This window comes from Cottoperca gobio, chromosome 11, assembly GCF_900634415.1.
Source record: "Cottoperca gobio chromosome 11, fCotGob3.1, whole genome shotgun sequence".
NCBI lineage: Eukaryota > Metazoa > Chordata > Actinopteri > Perciformes > Bovichtidae > Cottoperca > Cottoperca gobio.
In genome coordinates, this window is record NC_041365.1 from 16,955,241 (window position 1) to 16,975,589 (window position 20,349).

A 20,349-nucleotide genomic window follows, 5' to 3' on the forward strand; every position below is an offset into this window, starting at 1 on the left:
CTTTTGTGTCATTATATCTGTAATGTGTTGTTAGTTATTTCGGTTGTTAGGCCTGCCGATATAAGTTGTGTGTTTGTGTCAGGATGCATTAGTTTGATTTTGTATTTCTGTTTAATTTAGGTGTTAAGGTTTATTTTATTTTTTGTGTTTATTTGTTGACTTTTGTCATGTTTTTTAAATGAAAATAAATAAATATAAGAAAATTAAATATTTCTTGCTCTGAAATCTGTCTGATAACAATGACATGTACATGAGGTTTCATCAGACGTGGTGATACTGTTACTGTGATGTGGAAGCAGCTTTGACAGCACGGCACTCAGCGCTGGACTTTACTCCTCCTGTGCTCCTCTATACGACTCAGCTGCCTTTATATACGTAGCCATGAGCTGTGCACAACACACACTCTGTATTCAACAGCTCAAAGCTCAGCCACACAGGGCTCATTTAGAATTTTTATTTTCAGCCGCAGTATCAGTCATGAAGGTCCTCGTGGTGCTCGCCCTCGCTGTTTTCACTGGTAAGAAAGTTTTATAATTTAGCTGAAAATCAACATGTAACTCATTTAAAGAAGTATTCAATGTGTGTATCTCTCTGTTCTTTCAGCAGGTTGCAATGCCAACATCGTGTGGCAAAACCAGCCCAAACCGCAGGTCGACATGGTGAAAGATGCTTTTTGGGACTACGTCGCCAAGGCAACCATGACATCGGAGGATTCCCTGACGCAGATCAGACAGTCCGAGCTGGGAAAGGAAGTGAAGTAAGTCTCACAATTACAAAGACGCACTAACTAAAGCCTAGAAGGGAAATAAACCCCCTGAAAACTTCAAATACTTCAAATATTACTCTGTAACATGAAATACTCTTGAACAAATGTACAACAATCAAAGTTAAAGAACATCCGTCATTTTTATCAAGAACAATTGGATTACTGGCTTTTTCTTTTTGTAATTTTGTTGTTTTGTTTCTATGGAAGAGTATGAGAGTCATGCATAAGAGGGAAAATGAGAGGAAGAAGATTCTTTTTATACAATTAGCATTTCGAGAATAAAGCCAACATGTTATAATGAATAAAGAATGAGAATAAAGTTGAAATGTGGAATAAAGTTTAACTTTCAGTACAAGTGCAAGGCATAAGAAAATATTTATCAGAGGAGGTTGTGTTCTTTTGCATTTTAAGAATAAAGTTGAAGTCGAGTTGTCATTTCACGATCACGCAACTTTATTCTCAACTTTTCGACTTTATTCTCGAAATGCAAAATGGCCCTAATTCTCTTCAGTACGTTTCAGCTGGGAGAGGGTGAATACATAAAAAAGGAACAAAGAGTTTCTCATTACTTATTTCTGTTTGTGTCTGCAGCACCCTGATCTCTGAGAGCACCGTTGCCATCAGCAAGCTCACCGACGCTCTGCGGACTCAGGTGGCTCCTCTGACCCAGGACCTCATATCTAAGTTTACCCAGGAGGCCGAGCAGCTGAAGGCTCGTCTGGAGAAAGATCTGACCACCGTGAGCACTAACCTGCAGGAGATGGTGGCGCAGCTCCAGAAACAGGTGGAGGAGCTGAAGACGGACGCGGCCCCCTATGCTGAGAACATGGACCCCGAGGCCCTGAAGGTCGTCCTGCTGCAGAAGAGCGAGGAGCTGAGAGTGCAGCTGTACAAGAATGTGAACGAGCTGCAGGCCCAAATGGTCCCCTACACCGAGGAGCTTAAGGAGAAGATGGATCAGAGCCTGGCTGAGTTTCAGAGGAGCATGGTCCCCCTGACCCAGAGCTTTGAGACCCAGCTGACCCAGAAGACCCAGGAGATCCAGCAGAACCTGGCTCAAAGAGGAGAGGAGCTGAGGGTCCAGCTGGACACCGACACCCAGAACCTGAGGAGGCAGCTGGAAGCTATGTGGAAGTCCTTCACTAAGATGACCCAGTAAACGGACTAACGTCTATACTGTACTTTTAATTTCAAACATCCTGGAACAGCACAGTACAAACATACTTTCCACAAGGTAGTCTGCAGGTAACAAAGTACACAAACAAAGACAGAAAACACAACAGCACAGCATGATGGGTCACATCATCTCCCCACAACATGCATCAAGGCTTTCCTTTACTCTCTTATTATCCCCACTATTATCGCATCTGAGGAAGCTGCCCCACATTTCAGTGAATTTCAAATCTTTCAGTTTGGCTATCATTATGAGGCTGTAACTGTCATGAGTTTGATCCTTAGGTGTGCTTGTATTTTTCCAGTTCTTTGTATGATCCTGGCTGCATTACGGAAGCCTGCAAGGTAAAACGTGGCGTGCTTGCAGGGACTGAGCCAACACTGGGGGGGCCCCAAACTCAGTTTTGACTTTTTCTCTACTACCTGATCATCAGTGATCTCTGGTGGATCAGGGTTGGATATATGGGACAGATAAAAAGTGCAATACCTCGTTTTCTGATATTTTGTAGATGAAAGATGCTCTGAAAGGAAAATTGTACTCTATTATGTTACTGTTTACAACTATAAGCTTTCATCTGTAAAACAACAATAAATAATTTGAATGTATTTCTTTGTCACTTTCATTCATCAATTTAAAAAAAGAGCTATACATCCAGGACTGTAACTGTCGCTATCCAGCATTTTTAAGCAGAGTCCTTCACACGTCAAAGTTAATTTAACAAAGGTATATTAAAACAAGTTCATGTAACTTTGAAGAGAAGAAATTTAATTTCTCTCTTGTAAATGAAAAGTTAAATTCATAAGCACTAAAACACACTCTTGCTTAAATCAATACACTCAGGGGCTTTGCTGCTTCAGCTTTATTTGTATATTTATTTGTAGCTAACTGCTGTAATGCAAAGTTTAAATAGATTTTGCTCAAATTTATTTGTATAGCCCAATATCACAAATTATACATTTGTACAGGTTACGACACCCTCTGTCCTTAGACCCTCGCATCGCATAAGGAAAAATGGAAGAAACCTCAGGACTGAGGAGGGATCCCTCTCCCAGGACGGACAGACGTGCAATAGATGTCGTGTGTACAGGATAAACAACATAGTACAAATACAACATCAATGTGACAGAAAATATGGTGTGAAGTGGGCGTCAGACAGGACCAGGGCAGCAGGTGCAGCCACGATTCATGATCCAGACGTAAACTTTATCAGTGGCAACCTGCCACATGAGACACAGAAACTCCGGGGATGATGCCCCGGATGATGAGTTAGTAACCTACATTTACATAAATGCATACAGAGAGGGAGAAGAAGAGAGGGAGGGGAGGAGAGAGGAAGAGAAGGAGGAGAGCAGGGAGGTGTCCCCCGGCAGTCTAAGCCTATAGCAGCATAACTAGGGTCTGATCCAGGGCAAACCTGAGCCAGCCCTAACTATAAGTTTTATCAAAAAGGAAAGTCTTTAGCCTACTCTTAAATGTGGAGAGTGTGTCTGCCTCCTGAACACAAACTGGAAGCTGGTTCCACTGGAGAGGAGCTTGATAGCTGAAGGCTCTGGCTCCCATTGTACTCTTAGAGACTCTAGGAACCACAAGTAACCCTGCAGTCTGGGAGCGTAATGCTCTAGTTGGTTTATAAGGTACTATGAGATCTTTAAGATATGCTGGAGCCTGACCATTAATTGATTTGTAAGTCAGGAGAAGGATTTTGCCAGTGCAGAGCAGCTAATACAGGAGTAATATGATCCCGTTTCCTTGTTCTTGTCAATACACGTGCCGCTGCATTTTGGATCAACTGAAGAGTCTTAAGCGACTTTTTGGGACAAACTGATAGTAATGAGTTGCAGTAATCCAGCCTTGTGTTACGCCTCAGACACAGGGAAGGAAGACTCAATTGCACGACTCCAGACACAAGGGTAAAGTGTAGAATAAACCAAAACTTTACTTCCAAAAAACAACAAAATAACAACTCAAAACGCTCACAAGGAGGATATACAAATTTCTCTGAAAAGCACACTTCATGGAATACTGGTAGTTGCACATGATCTCACAAAGATATGACATTAATTTAGTCTCTAATAATTAAAAAAGCTCAGTATCCATCACTTTACATGTCATTTATCCAGAGCAACTTACAGTGAACTAACTACAGGGACAGTCTCCCTGGAGCAACTCAGGTTAAGTACCTTGCTCAGGGGCACAATGGTGCAGCCCTGGTATTGAACTCACAACCATCTGGTGTTATATATTGGTACCACTAGACCACTAGGCCTTCACCACCACCACTGTGTTATCTTTGCAGCTTTTTGGCCAACGAATAGTAGTTGTGAATTGTAACAGTTCACAACTCTGTCTCAGTCCTCTGATGCTGATTCAGCAAAAATAAGCAAAAAATCATCTAAATAAAAAACAAAACAATTTGACAATGTATCACAATACTTTCTCCAACTTAACTTTGTGATGATGAGACTACCCTGTTATCTAAGTGCAGCAGGTTCTGTGGATAGGTCCATCTGCCTCCTCTTAAACCTGTGTTAGTGGGCTGTTGCTACAGAACACCGAGCTGAATACACAGTATCTTAAGTTGGAGACCTTAACATTAACTGGTTCTCTACTAAAGTGAAGTGACGTAGCTATTGTATGTCATTTATCCCAGATTGTGAATTTCCCAACAAGAGTTAACATCAGATCTTCAGGAATGTCCTCTTCAACGTGCAGGGATCATTTTTCACTCATTCCGTGCAGATATGTTCAAAAGTGGTATCCATGCCAGTAGGCTTCAGTGACCTACAGTGGCAAGGAAAACAAAGGTTGCTAAAGCCGGGCCTAAAGTGTTATACAGAAGGATTTATAAAACAAATGAACATGAACAAGATACAGTGGAATGATGTGGTGCAATTAACTCATACAGAAGCTGCCTTAAAACTATTTATGCCACTGTTTTTATGTACATGTGACACACATGTTCCTATCAGAAACCCACTGAAGCCAAGTCAAGATATAGCCAATTATTTTAAGTAAAGTGGATACAATGAGAAATTAAATGTTGCCAGTCAATGATAGGCAGACCGCCTAAGTAATTTAATTACCGAGTCACTAATTAAACAACAAATTATGTACAATAAAAAATGTGCTTTAAAGAAAACTGTAATATATATGGCCACAGGCGTAGGTTTGATTTCAAAAGTGGTGGGGACATAAACTTTATGTGTAATACAAGTATTGTAATGTGAACTAGAGTAACCCTAGCCTGTAGCCACACACAGATTTGACCAACAGGTAGAACAAGTCAGAAGTAACATGAGCAGCACAAATCACCCTACGGCGCACAACACACATTTAGTTTGCTAGTTAACTATGTTATCTGTTAATGTTAGCTAAGTAGGCTACAGGTAGATATTACCCAACTATTGTTGTTTGTAAGCCCTGCGTTTACGTCCCAACTCCACTCCAGCAATCATCTCGCTGCATGTTTAGGGCGGGACCAAAGCCAACAAACACCAATAGAAACTTTATTTCTCATCCAATTGGAACATTTGTAGAGCCGATGGAAACAATGTTTTATTTAAAAAGCATATGCAATTAATATAAAACATGTACCCAACGAGTATGTCTATGACCAACTGGAATAAACTACCACAATATTTCACTCAAATTAACAGTAGGATCATTTTAAAAAGGAAATTAAGAAAAGCCATTATTAAGAAAGAAATCAGTTTAAGCTACATATGATACTCTGTATGTGAAGGTTGATTATATTTGTGGTGGTACCTTAGGTCATTTCTAACAGTGCACAATTAATATTGAGCAGTTTCAGATACTTCACCTATTTTACTACATCTATTATTTGATATAATCATACACTGTTATGTGACATTATGAAAGTGCGACTTCTCTTACTTGATATTGTGGATTGTCAAGAACGTGATGTTTTTATTTATTGTATTGTCTTTTATGTGGATCGCAGGAAGAATATTTGTTTCTGTGGAAATAACTAAAGAAAGGAAAGGAAATAAAGAAAGTAAATAAGAAAGAAGATTACCCCCTCTAGCTTTATTCTAACCTTTAAGTACATATTGCTGGTCGCTGGTTGCATTTTCTTGTTTTATTTAAATAAGTTTCAGAGGACCTGAAGATGTAAAATTATACAGTAATTCACTAGAAGACTAAAGATGAGAGGGAAGTCTGAAAACAGGATTTTGTGAGGAAGAAATATGTTTTTTATGTTTTTATATATCATCTCACAACCCTTTTTATTTATTGACAACCAGGTTAGGATCCACTGCTTTAGTCAACAACAGAAAGAAATAGAGACCATCTTGTGATGGGATCACATCAGCCGCAATGCCAAATCGGGCCAGGGGCGTAAAGTTGGGGGCCAGATGACCCCTTCATCACTTCCTACCCCCATAGTTCCAGCATCCTTGGTCGAACCACACCCATCTTCAAACTCGGCCTTCAAATTGATCTCAACTACACACCGAGTAACGTAAAGTGAGGGGGCCATTGGCCCCTTGGGCTATACAACTGTGAAGTTTTGCGACTTTGATATTTGACAGACAGACAGACAGACAGACAGACAGACAGACAGACAGTAGGGGTCTCCAGGAGCACATTTTGCCCTGATGTCACACACACAGACTCGCAAACGGAAAACATTACCAGCGTCGCTGTTGCGTCCGGTAATAACATTTACCTTAAACAAATGAATGCACTGAAAGTACTCACATGTTGCCAATAAATGTCTGATGGTTGTAAATTTTCATCAACAGTCAGGCCAAAAGTACATTTCCATACTTACAGACAATAAAGTGTTTCATTCATTATCTGTATCAAAGGTGGTTTATTGGAAGGTCTCCCATCTTATAAAAGTTGTATAAATGCAGTGAGCGGTTGTTAAAGCAGACTATGAACCAGATCTGCTGGACAATCATAGAAGTATGACCTTTGGCCCTTTTCACTGTCATCTAAAATTCTGATTTGTACTGATTATCTCATGGCGCAGTGATATTTACTTGCATATAAACTGAACTGCATTTTATTTGAACGTTGGTAGTGGAATCACACCACTGGTGATACAGAGGCATTGAGTTGACCCATTACACAATCTGATCAAATATTTTGGATGTTCCTAATTTCCGACCCGTGCTTGCCCCTGTGTACTTTCAGTGTGCGACGTGGAGCCAAAACTACACAAACACAGCAATAAAAGATGACAACAGCGCATTTCATGCTGGGAACTTCGGACGCAGTTCAACAATCTTTCTGACATTTATTGGATCGCATCAAAAAGCTAGAGTGTATAAATAGTGAGTGACAAGCTCAGTCAGTCCGACAGACGTCACAGATCAGGACCACTGAGGTGAGTCTCACATCTTTAACAGCTGCTTGGTCTCATTGTGGTTGCATTGAGGGTTTTTTTACTTGATTTTAACTGTGTCACATCGTTTATGTGAAGAGTTTGATTTAAAAAACTGTTATGTCAATGATTCATTCCATCTGAATAAAACAAACGTCTTGAAATAAATGTTCAACGGATAAAAAGTGGAGCTTTTCAAACGTAAACTACTGAATTAACTAAATACCTGTGTGTCAGTGCTGAGATCATTATTTATATAATATATAACTTACTATATGATGTTCTAGGATTCATCATGAGGGTGTTTGCAGTAATCCTTGTGCTGGCTGTCCTCTCAGGTGAGTTCAAATGTCTTCTTAGTGACACATAAAATGTTATCGACTTGTCCCTGCTGATTTTATAAAGCATTTTGTCCTTCAGAGATGAAGAGAAATCCTGAAATCTAATGACACGTGTTACATTTTGTAGCCATTGATTCAAAGAAGGTGTTTTATTTGTAATTCAATGCCAAACGTCTTCCGTCTTGTTTTATTTCCCATCTAAAGTGAAAAGTGAACATTTGAGTTTGTTTGTCTCTGTCCTAACGTAGGCTGCCATGCCAGAAGTGTGTCTTGGGATGAGGAGAAGAACCCCTGGGAAGTCACGGTCGACAAGTTTAATGAATATTTCACGGATCTGAACTCAAAGGCCGACAGCGTGGTGAAGGACATCCAGAGCTCCCAGATCGGCCGAGAACTGGAGTGAGTTCATTTATTCCACAGTAATAAATCAATTTATTTGCACCTTTGACTTCGATGTGAACATTTTATACATGATAAATACTTTATGTGCATATGAATTCACTTACCTGCTTTAGCAGACTGCTACAATTATACATTGTCTACAGATCATATTTGTTATATAATTAGTGTTTTAATCTGCACCACATGCTCAAGGAAACATTTTAAATGTATTCAAATATAGTAAAAGGATCCCTGTAGTTAGTTCACTGTAAGTCTCTCTGGATAAGAGCGTCTGCTCTTATCTGTAATCTGGGTTTTCGTGTTCTTGTCAGACTGAATCAAGTGTGTTGGACTTAGAGAAAAGCATCAACACAATGTTGTTTTTAGACCTCTGCTTGGACGCACATTCTGCCTCGGCTGAGTGTGAGGAGGTTTCTCAGCCTGTGTCAGTGATGTGAGACAAGAGCTGTTGAGGCCTTCAGACTCCGGTCCCAAGTCTACTCATCTGACGGCTTATTTAAACTGTTATTGGTTCAGGCTCAGCCACTATTAAATCTTCCTTCAACTTTTCAGTTTAAATCCTTTGATTTTTGCATTGATTTCTTGAACATGGATGTTACAAACAGTGTTTCTGTAGACAGATCTACATCCCTGTTGAGACATAGCAAAGCATTATTTTAACCCTATTTTTTTGTTTCCATCTTGAATGAGGCCTTTTCTGCTCTGACCTCAGTCTTGGCCCCCTTTGCATCCCAAATCCTCCACAAAAACACCAACAAAATATCCCTAAACCCATCTGTCTCGCCACCCAAACAGCACCCTGATCCAGGACAGCATGTCTGAGCTGGCCATGTACAAGGACGACCTGCAGACCAAGCTGGCCCCCTACACTCAGGACACTGCAGAGCATCTGGGCAGAGACCTGCAGAAGCTGGTCGACAAACTGGGCGATCACATGAGCAAGGCCCGGGAGCAGATGGAGACGTACACCCAAGAGCTGCAGACCATGATGGAGCAGAACGCCGACGATGTCAGGGTCAGGGTCTCCGCTTACAACCGCAAACTGAAGAAACGTCTCAACAAGGACACACAGGAGATCAAGAGGTGAGTGGAATCTACTGCAGCAGGGAGGCCTTCACTGTCCTGTCAGTACTGTTTTACAACTGTTTACACCTCTGTATATATATATATATATATATATATATATATATATATATTATACTTAACATTATTTACATTTATTGCAATCCTGTTTACATTCAGTTTATTCATTTGCAAATAGTGTCTTATTTATATTAATTTATTATTTTAAATATATTTATATATTTTATACATTTAACATATTACAAACATAACTGAAACATATGGCAGTGTCTGAAATAATAAAATCAAAAAGCACATACCTATTACAAACCTTTAATTGTTTTATATTTGTGTAAAGTTTCATTGGGTAATTCTCCCTCATATACTTTGTACTAATCTATGTTTTAATACTTGTTCACTTGTGTCATTGCTGGTTTTTAATATACGTATGTTCCCAGAAAGCAGAATTGATAGTGAGTGGATCAATTCATAAATAAACTGTCCTGTGTTTCTCTCAGACATGTTGCTGAGGTCTTTGAGGAGCTTCAGTCCACCACCTCAAACAACATGGAGGACATGAAGACGCGTTTGGACCCTTATTTTGCTCAGGTGCATAACAACGCCCAGGAAAAGATCACCACCCTGAATGACCTGCTGAAGTCGCAGATCGAGAACATGAAGGACAAGATTGAGACCAAAGCTGAAGAAATGAAGGAGCGCTTCGAGAAAACCGCTGAAAACCTGCGATCCACCCTGGAGGACAAGATGGAGGAGATGAAGACCTGGTTTCAGCCTTTTGTCTCCATGATCAGTGATAACATGTAAACCCTATAATCAAACACTGTGTATCCATCACTTTCTGTATCAATACCACCTCTGAAAAAAATCTGTTTGAAAAGATTCATAAATAAAGATACTCAGCTGTTTTATTACAAATGTCACTGAAGGCCCTTCAATAAAAACCCTGCTCATTCGTACATAATGTCATAATTTACACTCTTGTCTGAAAGTCCTCGGGTCTGGATTGTCTCCAGTGTTTGCACATATTACATGATTACAACAAATAGGTTTTGTTTGTTTAATTTTTCTGCAAACCTACTACTACTACTACTACTACTACTACTACTACTACTACTACTACTACTACTACTACTACTACTATTACTGCTACTACTACTACTTCTACTACTACTACTACTACTACTACTACTACTACTACTACTACTACTACTACTACTACTACTACTACTACTACTATTACTGCTACTACTACTACTTCTACTACTACTACTACTACTACTACTGCTACTGCTACTACTACTACTACTACTACTACTACTACTACTACTACTACTACTACTATTACTACCACCACCATCACCACTACTACTACTACTAATAATAATAATAATACTGCTACTACTACTACTACTACTGCTGCTGCTACTGCTGCTACTGCTACTACTACTACTACTAATAATAATAATAATACTGCTACTACTACTACTACTACTACTACTACTACTACTGCTGCTACTGCTGCTACTGCTACTACTACTACTACTAATAATAATAATAATAATAATAATAATAATAATAATAATAATAATAATAATAATAATAGTAATATTACAAATAATAACAATATATTATTTTGTTATTCAGGCACTTAAGGCATTCTCACGAAGTGCATATATATACCCTCCTGAAGGTGATCTTGTCTTGCACACAGTAACTTCTTTTAAGCCACTATGTGAAAGTTTTTAAGATTATTCTTTTTACTTTGGAATGAATATATGCTACAAGACCATCTCGTCTCTTTTTTATTTTATTTTTAAAGCTGCTGCTTTATTTTATAGGTGTTCATACAGTGTATTTTGGTGTTTTTTATGTGAATTGTATCTCAATTACCTAATTTAAAACAATTTTGAAAATGTATATTTTAATAACAACTGATTAATTTGTATAATATATGTGACATCTATATAGTCATTTAAAAATGCACATAAAACCGTCATTTTAATTGACATTTCCTGTATCTATCTTATCTTTCATGTTGAGAGTACCAGCTCGCACGTGAAGCTTCGGCACGGTGAAACCAGACTTTCACATCGACGTCATTTCTACATCCAATCACATTTCTTCACACACTTCTCTCAGCCAATCACAGAAGCTTGTCTATAATCATGGGCAACGTCGCGTTAGGCTGTCGCTGTTCAGTGTTGTCATTTCCAAACATGTCCATCATGTTCTAAGTAGATGATTTTATATGTTATGCTGATAGCAGGTTTTCTGTCACGATGAGTAACGTTTGTAGAGAAGTCATCACTCTTCAGTTGGGACATTATTCAAACTTTGTCGGGACTCACTGGTGGAATTTACAAGTAAGCTATAAACGCTAAGCTAAGCTAACTGTAGCATTGCATGTGTTGATAAACTTAGAGAGACCGCTAATGTTAGCAGCACCGTGAATTTGCAGTTTGTTCTAATTTTAACAGACCAAAGACATTCAACATATCTAAAATGGATTTTTACAGGCTTTATGGTGCTAAAGTTTGAAGTCAGCTGTTTATTTGCGATCAGATCTGTCGTATTTTTAGACGGATATTGGTGAGATTCTCTAGTATTTGATGAATCACTACAAATAAAAAAACTGAAAATAGGTTTAGATAAAAATATGAATTAGCCACTGTGTAAATGATGGGATGTTGAGTTTACACCCTCAGTCAACATCTGTGACCCTCCTGCATCCAGCTGCAGAGGATGTCCTGTAAAGGTGGCAGTGATGGAAGTGAATTCACATAAACTCAAAATCGGGATTCTTCTGTGACAAACTGAATTATTTTCCTTTATGTTGAAGAAATTCATCCTTCTACAGCTAAATATACTCTTTACAAAGCCTATTGGGATCAGCTGGAAAATGAATTGTCACAAAGCTGAAAACAGGCTGTTTGTCTGAGAAACTCATGATAATTGACAGACACGTGTTTCTCACACGACAGAGACAAAGATACAAACATGTGATGATCTCATATAATGTGAGGCATTGCTGTAGGTTAAACAGGCTGTAAAGGAGTTAAAATTAGCACAAAGTTAAATATCTACTGCAGTAAAATGCAACATACACAGTAATGCAGCAGTAATATTAATACAATTAATCATATATTATAATAATAATAATAATAATAATAATAATAATAATAACACACTGACAGGGAATATATTACTGCACAATCAATACTTTTACTAGTTGAAATACATTTTGCTGATGATACTTCCATGTAAATAAGGTTTTAAATGCAGGACTTTAACTTGTAGTGGAGTATTTTCACAGTTTGGTATTGGTAAGTAATAATTTTCATACATTCTGACAACATTATTTTTGGATTAATGACTTGGTCGATATAATTTGTCATCAATTGTATTGTTTTGTCTGTAACCCTAAAAATATAAATTTGACTATAATACGATATGGAAAAGCAGAACGTTGTAATCTAAAAGCTTAAACAAGAGACCGTTTGCATCTTTTGATAAAAACAAATGACCCAAACTTATCTAAATAGTTTGCAATTAATTTTCTGTCGTTCAGTTGTCGATTACTCGACTAACTGTTGCACTTCCTACCGGTTTGGTTAAGGTTCTATTTACCAATAGTGGATTACTGAATACAGCTGTATAGGTTGTTACTGTTTATGATCGTCACCAGCGATTTTTATAAATTTAGGAATTTAGATGTACATCCATCATCCTCACTACATTATTAATAATACTGAACTAGATGTTGTACTCCGCTAACTGTCAGTTTTCAGTCTTCTTTTCTTTCCTTTTCACCGCTAAAAGTACTTTCAGATTTGATGTTTCGATGCTGATTCGATCATTTCACTTCCTAGCACCTCCCGATGGCAATACTTTGCTCTCATTTCTTCTCAGTCAGAGCTCAATGTATTATGGTATTTTTGATAGTTTTAGCTTCAGTCTGCCACAGATATATGATGATGGGTTTGTCTTTGTTTGCAGGATGCGTCCTTATCCTACGATCCAGAGACGTCTCCGGGTGAGATCCAGAGTGATGTCCGTGTTTCGTGAAGGACGGACTCTGGGCGGACACGTCACCCACACACCTCGCCTCATTGCCATGGATCTCAAAGGTAACGTCTTCCTACCACATGCTTTTGTTAGTGCTGAAAACATCCTCTGTGCTGGAACAGCTTTATTTTCTTTTGATTTAAAGCTTTCCTATTTTCTTTATTAGGTTACTTATTAAAAGGGTTTGTTTTTGTCATTTAGATCCCTTAAATGGATCCAGGTTCATACAGTACCTCACCTGCCTGCCACTCTCTGTCTATAACAGGAAGTCTTCGGACTCTTCGGCAGGAGGGAAGTCTGTATGACGCCGGCAAAGACCTCAAAGGACATAGTCCTGCTGTCATATGGTAAGTGTGTGTGTGTGTGTGTGTGTGTGTGTGTGTGTGTGTGTGTGTGTGTGTGTGTGTGTGTGTGTGACAGATTACAGATTTTGTTCTATTTATAGTAGGGCTGCAACTAACGATTAGTTTTATTACCGATTAATCTGCCAAATATTTACGAGATTAATCATTCGGTCTATAAAATGTCCATCTCTGTTTCTCACAATCCAAGGTGATGTATTTAAAAGTCTGGTTTCCAAAACCCAAAGATATTCACTTTATTAAGATATGAAACAGAATAGCAGGACATCTACATATTTATGAAAGTAATATTAAAGAAATCTGTTATCAAAATAGTTGCCGATTATTTTTCTGTCGATCAATTCATAGATAAGTCGACTAATTGTTGCAGCTGTAATTTAAAGGTACAGTGTATCCCTGATGGATTAATGAACCTTTAACACGGTTGTTTGCTGGCAGGGAGGGAAGTCTCATGACGCACAAAGAAAGTCCAGCTGAGAAGAATCCCTTTCTGAAAGATCTGGACAAGTTGGATGTGAGTATTTATGCAGGAAATGAAACTGATAAGCAGCTTAATGATGAATAACATTTTCTATCACAGTATATTCTTGAGACAGTGATGCCAAGCAATTTATAATAATGCTGTTCTATATATTATATATATATTTGTATCTGTATGAATTGCTTTTACGTCATTGATACTTTTAATGATGGTGTTGTTATATATGTTCATAGCAATCAAAAGAAAGCAGAATATCAGCACAACCTTATTATGAGTGTAGGGTTAAAATAGGCCAGATGCTGTTTTCATCATTATTATAAAAGTTTCTTTGGTTCAAAGGTGTCCATCTACGTTTGCTTTTTTACAGCCTGGTAGATATTCAGAGGAGGGTCGGCCCAAATCATCCCAGGTTACTGGTAGAGAGGGAAAACTTGTTCACAATCTGCTAGCTTGATGGCATCCATACTGTTCTGCTAGTTCTGTTCCGGACGCAGCTAGGACACTTATTGCTTTTCCACAATGTGTAATTCTACAGTAGAGTAATAGTACTGCAGCTTGACATGGTGAAGTGTCTCATTGACAGCTTCTGTTTGTCTGCAGAGAGGTGAGACCCTTGCTGAAGCAGATTCCTACTGCCCGCCTCAGCGCTTGGGTAAGAAAAACCTAAAGACACTCTTAAATTCAGTCTGACATGCAAGATTTGTGTAAACATCATCAGCGAACACTTTGAAAACTGTCCCACCAGCAGCTGCATTGAGCGTGGAGACTGTGAACAGCCAGCTGGCTCGAGTCCAGAAGTGCTACAGGCTGGAGGGCAGCGTGAAGGTGTGGTCCGACTTCCTCAGGGTCCACCTGCACCCTCGCACCATCTCTGTCATCCACCAGTACAACCATGACGGGTAAAGTGCAACGTCAGACTTCCAAAATGAGGGAAAGCTTTGGGATTTCATTTCATGATAGTTTTTCCCTGATAAAGACTGAACAAATGGAACATAACATTTCCATATACTACTAATTCATAATGACAAAGTATTTTTAAATCAATTTGAAGCCTGATATCTTCAAGTTTCTAACTTTTATTATGCTGCAGCGTGGAAAATGGCACCTGAATTTAAGGGTTCACACAGAATATCTAGATAATGCATGGATGCCGTAAAATAGAGGAAGACATTACTTCAGTATAGTTGAAGTCCTGCGTTTCACTCATATGAAGAGAGGCACGGGTTTAAGGGAAGACAAAAGCATGTAAGGCACATCAAGGAGAACCTGTCAAAACATCTTAAGATGTTTTTATCGTGAGTACTTATTACAGCACAGGGTGCAGTACCTGCTTTTCTCCAGTAGAGGTCAGGCTTTACACATTGTGGACTTTGGGACTGAACACAGCTCTGTGTGGGGTGAATCTTTTTCTTCTTTAAGTTAGTTGCACTGACACTTTTCAGCTGATAAAAAAGACAACACTAACTGGGGTGCAGCTGTTAGTGCAACATACACGTTTCTGCCTGTTTAAATGCATTTGCTTGTGTTGCACTCGATGGGTTAAGTCTCATCACAGCTTTTATTTGTGTTTGTTGGTGTTCAGGGAGGCCGACCGTCTGGAGGCTTTTGGCCAGGGAGAGGCTCTGCTGCAGGGCTCTGTGCTCGAGCAGCTGGAGGACAAACTGCACTTCTTTGTAGAAGAGTGTGATTACCTTCAGGTAAGTAATTGTGTTCATACTGTACTGGTTTATATTAAAAAGGATATTTGAGGTTTATCAGCAAATTGGTTTAAATTTCCCATTGCGCAATCTTCTATTAATCCCATTTAAAACTTGGCTGATGTGTCTCCACCTCGTCGCTCTGCATCCTGTTTTCCTCTCAGGGTTTCCAGGTTTTGTGTGACCTGGCTAATGGTTTTGCAGGCCTGGGGTCAAAGGTCACAGAGATGCTACAGGACTCTTACGGTGGAAGAGGCATCCTAACCTGGGGGTTAGCACCTGTCAGTCACCCGAATTCAGTGAGTCACAAAGTCCAGCCAACTCTGGCTACTTTAAAAGCAGACATTTTGTAAATGGGCTTCTGTACTTATTGTGTTCTTCCTGTTCAACCAGACTCCCATGACAGAACTCTACCACATGCTGAACTGCACATTAGGGACAGTCCACATGGCCAGTCACAGCTCTTTCTTCTGCCCTTTGACTCTGCGTGGGGGACTAGGCAGGCGACCCTCCGCTCCCACTGCGTTCCCCTACCTAAATTATGATGTAAGTTTTTAACTCAAATATTTTTTTATTACTCCTTTTTTATATTTTTATACTTTTAAAGACATTTTTAATGGCAATTAATGGGTCAAAATTGATATTTTCTAAGACCTTTTCAATGCCCTATTCTGACATTGTAATTGACCTTACTTAATACATAAATAAAATTAAATGATACATTATCATGATAAATGGAAATAAAACGTGTCAAACTCTCTCTGAACTAGCACAACACTAAATCATTCAACTATATTATTATATGAAATTACATTTACAGATGATTATGGAAATGTTAAGAGGGGGGCTGTCCACACCAAGAACAATAGCTATTACCATATCTATAAATCTATTGTTTTAAGAGTCGTCAAAACTCAAGTGCATGGTTAAGTTCACACCACAACTATAACGACAAAGACCGTGTCGAGCAATGAGTCACTCTCAGTGTTTCTATTATCATGAGCATGTCGCTCTGACAGCCAATCAAAATCCATCCAAGTACAAAAGTGTGTTTGTGTTTGTGTGTATGTGAGTGGATTAGTAAAATGGTCTTTGAACACATTTTCTATCAGCAATAAAGTGTACTTGTTGAGTGTACTCGCATCGTTAAAGTTATCATTCTGGGTGTGGACGTCCCTTAACAGACACACTTTTTATATGTGTGTATATTCATGAATATATCTGTTTGTTTAAAGATATGTCTCATGTCTTTCCTCTGTCTCAGCCTTCACTGTGGTACCACTCCAGCTCTGTGCTGGCATTGGCCCTAGATGCCCTCACTTTGCCTTACAGGCTGAACAAGGACAGTGTCCCCATGTGGCAGATGGCAGATGCACTCACTGTATCTGGGAGAAAGGTGATTCCTGCTGGATTAGCCCTGCTATTACTTTTGAAATGTTCATGTCTCCGTAGTGAAGGCTCTGACCGGTGTCACTTAAATCCTAGGTGGTGGCTGCTTATGGTGCCGTCCCCTTTCCCATGATGCACGGCAGCTCTCTCCCTGACGCCCTGAGTGCCTGCACAGATGCGTTGCCCTGGAAACCTCTATCAGCTTGCTCTGAACCTGGCAATGGGCGATGCTACGGCCAGTGGGCGACACTCAAAGGCTTCGATGGCCAGAGCCTAATCAGGTCTGAATACATTTATAATGTACAGTGCTTTCATGTACTCGTGCACTGCACGTTCAGGACGCTTGCTAGTTTGGAGTGCATGCCGATTCAAAGCGCGTGACCACTCCGAACAGGCGGATTGTTTCACCCTTAGAAGTGCTTTTTGTAGCGTTGTTGATAACCGTGGTATGGCTGCTTGCACCCATCTGTCAGAAATCATATCTACACATGTCCACCAAATGTGGTTGCAATTACACAAAGTGTTGAGGAGATTTAATATATTATATATATATATATATATATATATATATATATATATTTGACCATTATTTATATCGGAGTTACTGTATCCATCATAATTCAAGTGTTTGATAAAGTAATACAGTTGCATAAAGTCAGGTGACTGGACTCATCAGTGAAGGAGATGCAAAAACCACATGAAGTCAACAGGATTACAAATCAAGATGTCAGAACAAACATTTAACCCCTTCCCAATCATCACTACCAATTAAAACTGAAATCTTCTTTAATGTGTTGCTGAAATCATTTTTATTCCATCAGCTCTCTGCCTCCTGGGACTCCCCCGCCCACTCCTCTGCACAGCCTCCACTGCGGGGAAGACGTCCTGGAGTCCTACATCAGATCGTTCTATCCTACATCTCCTCTGTGAGTCCTCTCACGGTCGCGTGCTGTGAACTTACATAATCATTTTACTTGATTATCTTTGGGGAAACAATATATTTGAGTTCAACACTGCTCTCTCCATCTTCACTCTCACAGGGCTCTGCAGTTGGTGTCTGCACCCAGTAAGCTGACGCCACCCTTCCCTCAGATATTCAGTCAGTCCCTCTGTGCTCAGGGCTTCATGCAGAGCCAGCCTCCTCCACGTGGCTGTAAGCACATGTCTATGTGTCTTTTTGAAGCTTAAAGGAGATCTTGTTTCAGATAGTTTGAAGTGGGGTTGTATGAGGTGCTTATCCATAGAGTATTGCCTACAGTAGATGGCGGTCGGCACGCCCCCTCTACAAACAGACAGAAGTATCTGTGCTGCTGCACATTTAGTTTAAGTGTACGTTATATTTACTAGACTTATAACTTGCCATCAGACGGCTCTTTCCGACGGGGAACTGAAGCTGTTATCTGTGCTGTTTGTGTTATTGTGTGACATTGGTGAATCTGAACCAAATTGTCCAAATTAGGGACATGCCAACCGCCATCTACTGTACAAAAGTAATACAACCCCACTCCGAACAATCCAAACTATCCCTTTAAAACAACTATTTGTTCTACAAGTGATATTCGATGGTTTTCTAAAAGAATCCTTCTCTATCTCTGCAGCTCCGGCCCCGTTGGTCTCCACTGCACCCGTCATGACGTCCCTCCAGTCTGGACCTGCACTCGGCTCCTTGCTGTCCGAGATGCATCGTGGTGCCAGCACGTTAAACATCTGCCGCGTGGCCCCCAGCTTCCTCTCGCAGGGGCCCGAAATGGCTGACTACAAGGAGGCCCTGGAGGAACTGCGCCTACTGGCCCGGTGTTATCGCGGCGATGGAGTGATGTCCTCTTCCTCAGAAGAGGATGATTACTGAAACTGGCAGTTTCAGCCTGCATGCACCCACAGACACTGCACGGTGATGAAGAGGAGCGCTGCCTCTGGTTTGTGAGGGACCTGGCTTGAATTATATGATAACAGAGAAGAAACGTTTCTCATAAATTGAAGTAGACACAGATGAGGGAATATTAGGAGGTTAGACCTCTACATGTGCAGTCCTCAGTGAGGGGATGGGTGTAGCATCATGCGACTGTATGGACTGTGCTCACATTAAATGACTGTTTATCTGTAATGTTTTTTATACTAAGTATACATTATAAAAAGATTGTATTTTCATTTAGTTGTCACACCTGTTTTGGGCACAGATTGCTTTGACCATTAATTAACTTGAAAGAGTTAATAGCACAGATGTTTTGAGTTTTTTTATATATATATATATATATATATATATTGGAATCGCTTATACTAAACTTCATTATTTTATATTAAACAATTTAAAGCCAGCAACCACAAATACTTTGTATTTTTACTTGACATGATTTGCCAAATTTGAATACGTTTTCACGTTTGTTTTAGACATTTAACTTTAGAAAAAGGTTTATGTAGTCACAGGATAAGGCTGATGCTATCGTGTACTTTGATGAACAAATGTCATGAACAGATCAGAACAAACTTCACGTGTTTTCTGGAATAAGTCCCAGGCCTCTAACGAATACTGCGTGAGACAGTTAATTCGGAAAGCAAATATTCAAATTGCGATGTTCTTTTCAAAGGGGCAGATGTATTTTTGCTTGTTCAACGTGACTCACGTTTATACATCAATGTTATGGTACGACATGGCGGACGCAGCTAAAGATCTTTATCATTGCAGACAACTTCTCAAGTTAGGATTCCTTCGTCGTTCAGGTTTTTACTGGGAGCCACAAGTCACCTCCAAAACAAACGGACCCCCGAGAGTAAAACCGGGAAGAACACTGAATAAAGCAGTTCCTGCACATACAGCGAAAGAATGATGAATTAGACATTAATTACATTCTGTTTGTTTGGAATTTAAGACAAAAGATGTTTCCAGTTTCACTTTTAAAGAAAAGGAAATATGCATTGTTCATAAAGGGATTATTGAATTTGATAGATAAAATAAATGTATTCTATCTCATTTAAAGAAATCCTATTGTATCGACTTGTAGGTGGAGTAGTTGTTACATCTAGTTCCTAATGATTTAGTAACTCATTGAACAAGGCACGATAACAATCTACTCTCCATCTGTGACAGAAGTGTATCATCAGAGACCCTGCAGTAGTCGGCATCGGTTTTCAGGAGGTTCTTGTGCGTCAACCTCTAACAACGAGAGGAAGCTATGAAAAGACACATTTATATAAACTATTATTTAACCAACCTTTAATATTTATTTATACAAGTGACA

General features: G+C 39.4%; 3 protein-coding genes across 3 annotated transcripts in view; all 3 read left to right on the plus strand.

Moving 5' to 3' along the window:
* apoa4a (apolipoprotein A-IV a) overlaps positions 1 to 2,421 on the plus strand; it is a 6,312-nt gene extending 3,891 nt beyond the window's left edge. The window contains exons 2-4 of the mRNA XM_029442878.1: positions 464 to 517; positions 604 to 757; positions 1,358 to 2,421. Coding sequence (XP_029298738.1) covers positions 478 to 517; positions 604 to 757; positions 1,358 to 1,925 — 762 coding nt within the window. The 5' untranslated portion in view covers positions 464 to 477 and the 3' untranslated portion in view covers positions 1,926 to 2,421. The remainder of the gene's footprint in view (positions 1 to 463; positions 518 to 603; positions 758 to 1,357) is intronic.
* Positions 2,422 to 7,220: 4,799 nt separating this feature from the next.
* On the plus strand, positions 7,221 to 9,997 carry apoea (apolipoprotein Ea). The gene is made up of 5 exons (XM_029442876.1): positions 7,221 to 7,296; positions 7,581 to 7,631; positions 7,883 to 8,033; positions 8,832 to 9,119; positions 9,617 to 9,997. The coding sequence occupies exons 2-5, from the start codon at positions 7,589 to 7,591 to the stop codon at positions 9,921 to 9,923; spliced, it is 789 nt and encodes a 262-aa protein (XP_029298736.1). The 5' UTR covers positions 7,221 to 7,296; positions 7,581 to 7,588; the 3' UTR covers positions 9,924 to 9,997.
* Positions 9,998 to 11,294: 1,297 nt separating this feature from the next.
* msto1 (misato mitochondrial distribution and morphology regulator 1) lies at positions 11,295 to 19,429 on the plus strand. The gene is given in 16 exon segments (XM_029442871.1): positions 11,295 to 11,482; positions 13,116 to 13,172; positions 13,174 to 13,246; positions 13,450 to 13,531; positions 13,985 to 14,060; positions 14,395 to 14,436; positions 14,628 to 14,679; positions 14,773 to 14,926; positions 15,610 to 15,724; positions 15,889 to 16,023; positions 16,118 to 16,270; positions 16,989 to 17,120; positions 17,210 to 17,394; positions 17,935 to 18,039; positions 18,154 to 18,266; positions 18,712 to 19,429. Coding segments are annotated over 16 exon segments (1,809 nt in total). The 5' UTR covers positions 11,295 to 11,398; the 3' UTR covers positions 18,963 to 19,429.
* The last annotated feature ends 920 nt before the right edge of the window (positions 19,430 to 20,349 follow it).

What these genes read in the sequence shown, in the direction of transcription:
- apoea (XM_029442876.1), top strand. Translation starts at nt 7,589, where the DNA reads ATGAGGGTGTTTGCAGTAATCCTTGTGCTGGCTGTCCTCTCAG. An exon ending in TGTGCTGGCTGTCCTCTCAG is followed by an intron (nt 7,632 to 7,882) that starts GTGAGTTCAAAT and finishes GTCCTAACGTAG; the next exon opens with GCTGCCATGCCAGAAGTGTG. An exon ending in GACACACAGGAGATCAAGAG is followed by an intron (nt 9,120 to 9,616) that starts GTGAGTGGAATC and finishes TGTTTCTCTCAG; the next exon opens with ACATGTTGCTGAGGTCTTTG.